General features: G+C 43.6%; 1 protein-coding gene across 1 annotated transcript in view; it reads left to right on the plus strand.

The window, feature by feature from the left end:
* Positions 1-12217, plus strand: part of PKHD1 (PKHD1 ciliary IPT domain containing fibrocystin/polyductin) — a 369527-nt gene that overhangs the window by 331131 nt on the left and 26179 nt on the right. Inside the window, exons 61-62 of the mRNA XM_074947443.1 lie at positions 9133-9268; positions 10314-10401. Of these exons, the coding sequence (XP_074803544.1) occupies positions 9133-9268; positions 10314-10401 (224 nt within the window). The remainder of the gene's footprint in view (positions 1-9132; positions 9269-10313; positions 10402-12217) is intronic.

Here is a 12217-nt window from a genome sequence, read left to right on the forward strand (position 1 = left end):
GCTACCATCGTGTTGGTTTACAATGCTTTTAATTTACATGTGAACTGAGGGAGACAGGTGAACATACATCCTTTGTCTGGCTGAAACCCCAGCTTGTACTGAATACCTCACATGACATTCTTTATGGATAAACACTATGAAAGCAACATGCTAGGTGTAGTGAGTTTGTCAGGCCTGTCAGGAGTTGCTGTTACAGAACAGTAAACCCTTTGCCAGTTGTCATTGAGGGGCTCTTTGGGTCATTCAGATGAGATCCAGTTGTCCTGTTTGTGCTCAGTCCTTCTGGCTTTACTGGTACACGTGGCCACTGGAGCTAGCTGCATTTTCAAAGTCAACTAAGCATGGAAATTGACCCGGGCAGAAGAAAACGTCTCCCCTTTTCCTGGATGCTCAGCTGGCAGCTGTTCTCTAGGAATGATCCATCCAGTGAAAGGAAACGTTGGGACTCCTCAAGTAGCATCAAGGGAGCACGTTTCACAGACACTGGTATTGCTGAGCACTGAAGTGTTCAGGATGAGAGTCTGGGCTTCTCAGAGGAGCCTTAGAGAATTAGGTGTCCATCTCACACTGAACTTTGATTTAGCCTGTAATCTCTTTGGGGCAGGGACTCTCTTTTCCTCCTATGTATGTGTACAGCACCTAGCTCAATGGGACTCTGACCCATGGCTGTGGTTTCTGGGCATTACCAACATACAGATGATAGTGGATTTGGGTGCCTAAATCCCTTAAGTGCCTTGGAAAATCCTGCCCAAAATGATTTACTCCTTCCTTTACTTTAGACCAGGGCTTCCAGGGTATTTAGGTGCCTAACTTCCACTGATATTATTGGGTCACCTAAATACTTTTCAGGATCTGGGCCTTTGTTCCTTGAAGGAAAACATACTTGTCTTCTAAGTTTCCAAACTTCTGTGTAAAACACTGTCTATAAAACATTGACTCAGTTTCATATCATCACGGAACAGCCATCAGATGACAACAATTGCTGGCCGCTGCTAACCTGGGCTAGAATCAGAATCATAGAAATGTAGGACTGGAAGGGACCTCAATAGGTCATATAATCCAGTCCCCTGCACTGGGACAGGATTAAGTATTATCTCGATCTAGATAATCCCCAATAGGTGTTTGTCTAACCTGTTCTTAAAAACCTCCAATGAGGAGATTCCACAATCTCCCAAGGTAATTTGTTCTAGTGCTCAACTCCCCTTACAGTTGGGATGTTTTTCCTGATGTCTAACCTAAATCTCCCTTGCTGCAATTTAAGCCCAGTACTTTTTGTCCTGTTCATGTGGATAAGAAGAACAATTTATCACTCTCCTCTTTATAACAACTTTTAAAGTACTTAAAGATTGTTATCATGTTCCCTCTCAGTCTTCTCTCTCCAGACTAAACAAAATGGGGCTATGCTAACTGACTCTTGCTCACTGGGCTCAGACTCTTTCATTGCTGTTTTCTTGGTACCCTTTATGTCCCTTGCTGGTTTAATCTCATTTTGTGCCTAGGCCTTTCTAATTTTGTCCCTACGTGCTTGTGGGGTATCATAGAATCATAGAATATCAGGGTTGGAAGGGACCCCAGAAGGTCATCTAGTCCAACCCCCTGCTCGAAGCAGGACCAATTCCCAGTTAAATCATCAATCATAAAGCATCAGTTTATTTTTTTGGTTTTTGTTTTTTATTCATCCTTCATCATTTGACCTAGTTCACACTTTTCGTCTGACTCATTTTTGAGCTTCAGGTTGTTGAAGTTCTCCTGGTTAAGCCAGGGTGGTTTCTTACCATACTTCCTATCTTTTTATGCATTGGCATAGGTCGCTCTTGTGCCCTTAATAATGTCTCTTTAAAACACTACAAACTCTCCTGAACTTGTTTTTTCCCCTAGACTTGCTTCCCATGGTCTGAGTTTGCTTAAGTCTGCCTTCTTGAGGTCCCATTATCTTTATTCTGTAGTTTTCTGTCCCACTATTCCTGGATTCATTCCAGTGACTTAGGAGTTAAAGGGTCTTTTACCCATTACCAATCCCCTGAGCCATCCTCAGACTGAGCCTTATTTGAAGCTTCCCTCTGTTTAATATCTACTGTACATAGTAAACCTATCTAAAAAGCCGTCCTTACTCAGAGTGTCATACCATGCCTGGCAGCTATGGAAATGCACTGATCACACTCCAGGGTGACACCTGTGAATTACAAGAGTCAGGGGATGAGAATTAAAGTCGTACCCCGGCTGCAACTGCTGCTGAAACAGCAGCTGCTAAGGCAATAGCTCTCCAAGAGCCAGCTGATTCCAGATCAGCTGCTAGGGCAAGGGTGGGAAGGGGAAAGAAAGGGAGAGAAGGGAGAGAAGGGAATAAGAGAGATGGACCAGAAGGGGTAGCAGCAGAGCAAGCAGAGGAGGAGGAGAAGGTAAGGGGGAGGGGCGGAGTGGATGGGAAGGAGCTAGGAGAGGGAGGGTCAATTCCGTCTCACATATAACACCAGACCGATCTGTATGGGAAAAAGTGGGGTTCTAACTCCATTGGGGAGATATGATCAATAAAGCTGCACTCTGATAGTTGATGACACCAGTACAGCTCCTCAAGTGTGTGTGTGGGGGGGAGGAGGGATTGTCTGTTACTAACTCCCATTTTAAAATGAATGGGCCTGATCCTGAGAAGCAAGAAGCAACTCCTTTAGGAGTTATGAATGCCACTCGTGCTCAGGGATTAAACCACAGGTGATTAAAACCATGTGTCACTTTTCTATGGTATTTGAAAAGGGATCTGTCTCCTACTATAACCTATTTTACATAAGCTGCTCACAGACCAGGTTTCCCCTTAACAATGAGTGGGAGACATAGCTTTTGGAAAGGAAGGGAGTGTCATCGTTGATTCTCATGGCAACTCGTACAATGATCTCCATGTTCTACAGTCCCCACGTGCGTACAGCTGAGCTAAGTGGTGGCACCATGACAGCCTCAGCTCGGAGGGGCTGATTTTCTCCTCCTCTACATTGGAGTTGCTCCCATGCTGAACCATTCACTTCCATGGAGTGAGACTAGTCAAATCGGTGTGAGTGAGGGAAGAATCAGGCCCTAAATATTGTAGCTTCCCCATTTCACTTTGTTCTGAGTGTTGCTTAATGTACCATTAAATTTTTTTTGCCACATGCCTTGTTTGTAGAAAGCTGGCGAGTTAGGGGTTAAATGTTTTTGGGTGCTGGGGACTTGGGTTCCTTTTCTGTATACCCTAGTTTGGCTGTAGGACTTCACGCCCGCAGGCCACAGTCACATTATCAGCTGGAAATTGGATAACGACAGCGCAGTGACAAATCCAGGTTGCTTGCAATAAGGTGCTAATCCCTTTGCTTTAATATTGGAGCAGCGTGTAATGATGTTTGGACATCACTCCAGTTTACTGACGACCCCACTGGGGCCTGCAGTAGAACCTTACAACTGTCTAACAAGCCGTCAGGTGACTGCCGTCGTCAAAGCAACGGACAGTGCAATCTAATCTTCCCTCCATCCCTTCCAGCTCCCAATAAGGCCCAGGTTATAGAAGTGGCCCATCAGTGCTTGGTAACTCAAATCAATTAACGTTAATTCGCACAATGCTATGATGTATTGTGATCACTTTCATTTCGGAGAAGGGGGAAGAAATTGCTATAATTCACCTAAAATGAGGTTGTCTATGGTGCTGAGGTATTAATTGGGTGTCCATATTAAATGGAAAAGGAGCACAGTAGTGAAGGAAAAGTGGATGAGTGACTCTCTTGGCTGCTATTGACCTATCAGAAGAAGACAGTGCCCTTTTCCTTTGCTTTTATCTATTACAGTTTTCCCTATTGCGTGTCAAGTTGATGTATTATAAAAAATTCATTTGGTGACCTTTCACCCCCCTAGCAGATTAAACAATTTCACTGGGATGGCATCATTAACAGGGCCTTGCATTTAATGATGATTTCTCTAAAAGGCCACGGAGATTCGATTTTAAGCTAACAGATTTATTGCACTATTATAACATATCGTAAAAACCTGTACCACCTACGGTCTGGTTTTAGGATAGAAACTGTTTAAGAGTTTATATGGAGCTTAAAGTGGTATTACCTTGGGATACGCTGCACCATCAAGACTCCGACCTTCGGCGTGGTGCTGTTTACATTTAATAAAAGATGTTTCTCCAACAGTAAACTTAAGGAGTGTGTTAGGGAAGAAGCTTGACTTAGTTCCTAGCCACTAGTCGGCGGCATGATGAATGGGGTACTTCCGTTGGTTCCCAGTTAATAATGGATGTGACCAGGGAGCTTTCAGGATGTTTGTTACTGGTGCTCTAAACTCCCCGCCCTAAAGTTTTGGAACATTCAGCTCCTACCTGCTCTGCAGGGTGCATGCCCTTGAATAACACGGAGTGCCTGTTTAAAGAAAAGCAGCACTCTTGCCGCAGAACACGTGGCGCTGAAAAGCTGCTAACTCCCCTCTGCTGAGTCCTGCTGCACTGCTGCTGTCGGCTTACCACTCAGTTTGCAGATGTTCACCTGCGATGGGGAGCTGCGCTCTTCCAGTCCTCAGGTCAGCTGGGGCCTCATGATAGTCAACTGGGAACACTTGGACAAGAGGGGAAGGCTGGCCTTATGGTCTGGGATTTGAGAGATCTGGGTTCAGCCACTGGCTCTGAAACAGGCTTCTTAAGTATGCGACCTTGCTCTAGTTGTAAAACAGGGGTAATATACTTCCTTCATCTGTTTAGATCATAGGCTTGGATTGTCTCTGACAATGTGTATGTACAACACCCAGCACGATAGGGCACAGATGTTAGTTGGGGTCTTCAGGTGCTATTTTTGATTTATTTGTAGAAAAATAAATTGCCTGAGAAGACTGGGAACCACAAGTTAATCCATGTTCTTGAATCTGTCTCGCTTATCCAATCCTTTCTCATACACTGGATTGCCCCACATGCCCAGTTTGTAACAGAACGTTTCCATTGCTTTCGAAGTAGAGAAACCCAAAACAATTCGTCATTGGAGTTGCCTCTTTTAGTCCAGTTTGGTTCAGAAAGGCTAACGGAGTCACTTGTTTATTATTCCAATTCACACTGTCATCCTGCCCCTCCTCTTTAGTCCCCTGAACTATTAGATCTCCTCTGCTTAGCTCCCTGCCCTCACAGACTCTAACCTCCAGGGCATGGGACACATGGCTTCTTTCATAGCTCACTGTCAGCACATGCTCCCTGCAGAATTAGCGTATGGATTGAGGGGCCCAAGTTTTAGAAGTCTGGCCTAAGTGACTTGCCCTGTGTCAAAGAGGGAGGCAAATCAGAACGCCTGGCTCCCAGGGTCATGTTCTGACCACGACACCACACTTCAATCAACTGCCCAGCCTTTATAAAAGGACATTATTGATGTTATTTTTAAAGACCTCTTTTGTTTTGCTGCCAACAAAACCAAAGAAACCTAAAGCTGAAGCCTGCTTCCAAGCTGAATTTCTTTCTTCAGCTTTGTGCTCTGTGTGTGTTTGAGTGTGTGTATATCTAGGAAGGTTGTTTTGTCATAGTCTTGATTGGCTGCACCCGTGTACTAGGGAGGGGTCCTATCCTGTCCCCAGGCTGCTCTGAGAGCCCACGCGCCCACTGTCCCATCATTCTTGCTGAATGATAGGAGCCATATTATGTGACTCTGAATCAGGGGTAGTCTGCATGTCTCCTCCTGCCTTTGTTATGCATAGGGTTGCCAACCCTCCAAGATTGTCCTGGAGCTTCCAGGAATTAAAGATTAATCTTTAATTAAAGATTATGTGATATGATGAGACCTCCAGGAATACCTCTAACCAAAATTGGCAACCCGAATTATGCACCTCCTTCCCCATCCATGTCCTTTCCCCACACCTGCAGTTGTTTCACTCCAAACAGAAAACACTAGGGTTCTACATGTGCTGCACCCCACATATCACTGATCTCGCAAATGCTTCCCCATCTCCTCTGTTACTTCTGAATGCTTCTTAATTTCCTGTCCTGTCTTCCCTGCCCCTGGGCCTGATCCAAAGCCCACTGTAGTCAATTGAAAAATGCCCATTGATTTCAGTCAGCTTTGGATCAGGTCTACAGGTCTGAACCTTTTCCCCCTTGAAGTCAATTGCCAACTCATTGACTTCAATGGTGCAGGATCAGTGACTACGAGAGCATCTTAATTTCTTTCTGTCAGCGCAGTCCAGTTTCTCCCTTTACCGCCTCAGTTCTTATGATGCATCCTTCTACGTGCCCCGCTTATTCCAGTTTCCTTCTGCCACACTTAAGTTCCCTGCTTCTGCGTAAGAGACATCTGCTCTCCGACAGGCCTCAGTATGTTCTGTGCTACCACTCCCTGTGGAGTAATATCTTTCAGAACCTGGCATGGGCTTCTCCACTGGCCAGGACTTCATGGGCAGAGCCATCTTGCCCATGCACCCCATGGAGATCTTCAGGGGACTGACAGGTTAACCTGCTTTCCTGTTAATCCTTGTCAGCAGGGAATGCCAAACCAGCCCACTTCCCTGCCAGCACCGGGCTTCCCTGCCAGCACCTGTGACAGGAAAACATGCTCTTCCCTCAGCACTGATCAGACTGGGAGAGGCAGCTTTGCCCACTCCACCACCGGTTGGAGTTTGTATGGAGCAGCAGGCTAGCCGTGAGGAAGGGATGCAGAGGAATGGCTGGCGAGCCTATTTTCCTTCTGGCACAAATCACCAGGGGAGCAGCAGGCTGCTGTCCCTCTGTCCTAGACATCCCTTGCAGGAATGTAAATTCATTGTGCCACATACTCAGGGCCCCAGCCCAGCAAGAATCAGGGTTGAGCACACTGCACATAATGTCAATCTCTGCTGGGTTGTTTGGGTCCTAATCACCCACCCATATTTTTTTTAAAAAAAAGCTATGGGTGATTTTTTCCTAATAATGAATCCACAGAAGGAGTGTTACTGCCATCGGGACGTGTCAATGGCTGCTCCCAACACTATGTTTTAGGAGGCTGTTCCTTGAAACTATAAAAGCTTTGTCATTACTTGTCCTGACTCCCCAACCAGTATGCTGTCCCCTATACACCACCCTGCCTCTCACCGAGTTCTAAAAGTCACTGGTGTTTACGAGTAGCTTGTCAATTGCTGGCTACCCAACTTGGGGGCTTATTAAAGGGGCCTGGTTTTCAGAACGTGCCAGGCACCCACTCTCTGAAAATTCCTCCCCTGTGAAGTGTCTCAATTTGAGCCACGAAAATCGTAATTATGAACATTATAGTAGTGCCCCAACTGAGATCGGGACCCCATTGTGCAAGGCACTGTATATACAATAGAGACCGTCCCTGCCACACAGAACTTCCAAGATAAATTGATAAAGGGTTGAAAGGGAAATGGAGGCACAGAGGACGATTTGCCCAAGATTATACATCAGGTCAGTGCCAAGAATAGCACCCAGGTCTCTGAGGCCCGATGCATTAGACTACCACTTGCCACTGCCCCTGAAAACTTTGGCCACTATTAGTAGCTTTGTGGCTTGGCCCAGTCTTTGCATTAAGCTGAAATGCAGTTTGCCCAGGGGAGCTCTGCTTTGTAATGCAAAGAAACAGTCTGAAGAAATTGAGTTAAACCAAAGCGAATTGGTCCTCAATAAATCTTTTGTTTGTAACCACTTTTAAGCAAACACTAGAGAGCTGAATGAATAGCTTTCCTAGTTTCATTGCAAGACAATGTCAACCCCCCAGTCGCCTCCCTTCACTGCAATGGTAGATTAGAGGTATATATGTATGTAAAAAGAAGATGCTAAATGACATGAATCACTGAGAAGGGAATGAAATGATATGGGCTCAGAATAAAGTGTTGTTTCTTTATTCAACTGCAGAAGCCTTCTCTCAGGATGTTTGAATTTAAATTTCACTCTTGGAATAACAATGGCTTTTTAAAGGGGTGTCTGTGTATCTCTGCACATTAACATACCTTGATACAAGTGGCAGAAGCACAAAATCACTGGAGAAAGGAATGTACAGTTTAGTTGCAGCCGTGTTGGACCCAGGATATTAGAGAGAGAGGGTGGGTGAGGTAAGATCTTTTATTGGACCAACTTCTGTTGGTGAAAGAGACAAGCTTACACAGAAGAACTTTGTCTAAGCTAGAAAGCTTGTCTCTGTCACCAACAGAAGTTGGTCCAATAAAAGATCTTACCTCATCCACCCTGTCTCAGAATAAAGGAGTGCAATACAGATCTGCAGCCTTACATATTGTCCTTATGCTGGAGAAGGCAAGTGTCTGTTTTTAGAAGACCTCAGGGATACTCAATGGAATGATTTAGTTGGGGATTGGTCCTGCTTTGAGCAGGGGGTTGGACTAGATGACCTCCTGAGGTCCCTTCCAACCCTGATATTCTATGATTCTATGAATGCACCTTGCCAGTCAGGATGGTTTTTGTAGAGTCCATGTTTTTGAATGTGCAGGAAGGATGGTCTTATGGTTAAGGCAGTGGACTGGGACTCAGGAGATAATGTATAGAGCTTTTCAGTCCTACATCTCAACGCACTTCATAAAGGAGGTCAGCATCAGTAGCTCCATTTTACTGCTAGGGAAAGCAGAGGCCCAGAGATGTGACGTTACTTGCCCAAGGTCCCCCAGCAGGCCTGTGGTAGAACTGGGAACAGAATTCAGGGCTCCTGAATCGCATTTGAGTGCCTTATGGGTTTGATTCCTACCTCAGTTGCACAATTCTGTGTGAACCTAGGACAAATCTACTAAACTTTGTGTGCCTCAGTTCCCCATCTGTAAACTAAGGATGATAAATTGGGAATCCTTTGTTTACATTGTAATCTCCTTGGGGTAGGGATAGTTTCTTACTATGGGTATGTGCAGTACCTTGCACAATGGGGCCCTGGTCTCACCTGGAGTCTCAAAGTCCTACTGTAATATTAAAGAAACTTACTGGGAACTTGACAGTGTCTTATTAAATCTTATTAGCAGTGTTAATTCAAATTGGTATGAAACACTGAGCATTCCACCTGGACTGAAAACAGCATGAAGTTCTGCGAATGGAGAGCAATATCTAGTTAGAAGGGGTATCTAGGGAATTGCCTCAGGGGTTGGAATCAGGTGTTTTAAAATCATCCTTAATAATATGGTGCTTTTTTTTCCATGTTGCTTTGCATGAGGAAGAAACGGAAGCAGTCTACGTCCTGGAGGTTGCCTGTATGTGAGGCCCTATAATATCTCTGTCCTGGTACAGCCCTCTGATGGAGAAATGGAGAAGGAGCTTCCTGTTCAGCCACAAATTATTTTTTTGGATAAGCAGGTAGTGATTTGCCTCCCTACAGGGGTATGATTCTATTACTTCTGGGCAGTATTGTCAACCCCACGCATTCGAAACTCATCAGATTGGCTTAGAAATGCAGGATTTATTTTTTAATAATAAATGTTGGGTTCTTTTTCTTTGGGGTATAGGCAGGTGATGTTTTCAAGCCTTTCTTCTCAACTATGAGGACTAAAAATTTCCTTTTTTGAAGCTGAGATTCGCATGCAATCTCTTGACCCCTGAAGCTGAGGCATAAAGAAAAACATGAAATACTGTGGGCCTCATGATGAAATCACTAGAGTTGGCAACACTGAACTGTATGTTGGAGTTAGCGGGAATCCCACATCTCCCTATTTTCCTGTTGCTACTTTGCAGTTAGCTTCTATTATGAATCAGTCCCCTTTACCCTGACTTGGGAAAATCGTAGGCAAATATCTACATAGACCTGGATATGAACATTGCAGATCAGGTGTGTCCTGAACTGTGATACCAAATCCAAACAGGTTTTGGGGAAGTTTGTGTCTGGATCCAGAACTGGACTCCATGGTTTACAGCATTGCCATCCCCAGGCATTCAAAAATCATGAGTTGGGCTCCCCAAAATCACGAGCTTAGATTTAAAATCATGACATTTAAAAAAAATATTTTGGGGTCCTTTTTATTTGTCTTATGGTGTCATACTCTTTAGGGTTCACATTTTTGAGTTTTTCCCTGTAACCAGGAAAGCTAAAAATGTCCTTTTTTTAAAAATTAAAGCTGAGATTTTCTTCTAATCACATTCATTTAGAAACTGAGGCTTTGTGGGAAGCACCAAATAATGCAAGACTCACAATAAAACAGTGAGAGTTGGCAATTCTAGGTTTAGGCTCATCTGTAGTAAATACAATACTTTGTATGATGTGATTTGTAACACGTAGTATGTAAATACATGCTGTTCTTGCTGCTAGGGATTAACAGATGAAAGTTGCCTTAGAAATAAAAGGATTCCCATTTTTCTGGGAAAAAAACTGAACAAACCTTTTATTCCTTTCTTTTCTTCTTCGCAGGGTCGGAGAGTTGAGACATTAGGTCTGCCCTCAGAGCCATGGGTCATGACAGCCTGTCTCAAGGGCTCTTCAGAGGCTGTGTTGAAAGGTTTGGATATGTTTTGGATATGCTATGGTGGAAGCCTCCACTAGAAGTGATGGCTATAATTTGAGGAGTTTCTTTTGAAGAAAGAATCAGGTTTAAGGCTCATCATTGAGCTAAAAAGAGAAGGCTGGGTTTGAAGAAATGTGATGGGCTGCTCACATGGGTGTTAGGAGAAAAACAGCTTTAGAATGTGTTTCCGTGCCCTGTCAACTTAGAAACACTGTCCAGTAGAGAAGACCCAAAATATAGGTCCTGGGGAAAAAAGAGAACGGATGGAGAATTATAAATCCATATAGCCCAGAGCTGGTGTTAGTTGGCATAGCTCTATTAAAGTCAATGGAGTGACATCAATTTTATACCAGCAGAGTATTTGGCCTAATATGAATAGAAATATCTACCTGTTTTTGTTTTGAATGTAGTATATTCCAATGAGAAAATGTTTTAGTGGGAGATTTAAACATTCCCCTTCTGGCCCTGATTTAGCAAAATACGTAAGCACATGTTTAACTTTAAGTGAATATTCCCTCTGGGCTTATTAAGGCTCACTACTCACGTGCTTACATTTAGGCCCCAGCTTAAGTACTGTGCTGAGTTGGAAACCCAGACATCACAGTGTGGTGCATGAAACCATGAAAGAGAAGCTGCTTATAAACACAGCATAAAATTGACCATGCTAGCTTTACTGAACTGAGCGAGGTTCAAAATAGAGCTGGGCAAATGGATTTTTTTTTTGGTTCTCTGGCAATTCTGAAAAATGAAAAGAAAATCATTTCTGTTGAGTCAAAAATGAAATTTTTCACAAAATTTCAGCAGATGGAAAAGTTAAAAAAAATGGAGTCTGGTAAAAACAAAACATTTTGACTTCTGTTCAGCTTGGCTGAAACCGTCTTTTTCCAGCTCAAATTCAAAAGGCAAACAAGCAATGTCCCTGGTGAAAAGTCAGGGTTCCTACCATGGGAAGGTTTTGGGTTTACAATCAGGTTGAATGTGCCTGAACTTCGACTTGCCAAGACCATTTCCAGGAAAGGGTAAGGGGCAGGCAGTTTCCAGGATCTAGTTCAATCACCAGTTACTGGGCTAGATGCTAGGATCACTGGGTGAAATTCAGTGACCTGTGCTATGTACAAAAATGGTAATTGATGATCACAAGGATCCATTTGGGCCTTAAAAAAAATCTATGAATCTATTAATTTCTTGGCCTACCTGCTGAGATTGTCAAAAGCCTGGCCATTTCCTCAGTTTAGCTTAGCTTCATGGAAATCAAAGTTGTTATGGCTGTTTACAGCAGCTGAGGATATGATCCACAGTGTCAGTTGTGGGGTTGGTTTTGTCAGGTGTCCACAGAACAACCGCCAAATGACGACAAGGTTCAGTCACTACCGATCTAGGCTGGATTGAAACCAATAGCCTAGAAGTGAAATCCTCAGATCCCCTGTGTCACACTTCTCTGTTTCACGTGACTTTTGAATAAGCTTTATAAAAATCTGCTGTTCGTTTGGAAAGAACAACTTTTTTCCCCTCCCCGTTTTGCAACTCGAAACGAAAAAAATCGTGAAGGGGAAAAAAAGAGAGAAATTAAAAACAAATGGAAGTAAAAGACTCAAAAAAAGAATAGTCACCGAAAAGAAATGCACTTTACATTCTTTAAAAGATACATGCATCAAATTAATAGTCAATAAACTCCAGCAAAGAATGAATTGTGCTGTACAGATGTTCTGCATGTAATAGTTTGCTGCAGTTTTTCCTTTGACAAACGTCCTTATTGCGCTCGTCTTTTGAAGCATATGAAAGCAGCATTTAATCGAAATGGATCCGTCTA

Source organism: Natator depressus, chromosome 3, assembly GCF_965152275.1.
Source record: "Natator depressus isolate rNatDep1 chromosome 3, rNatDep2.hap1, whole genome shotgun sequence".
Taxonomy (NCBI): Eukaryota; Metazoa; Chordata; order Testudines; family Cheloniidae; genus Natator; species Natator depressus.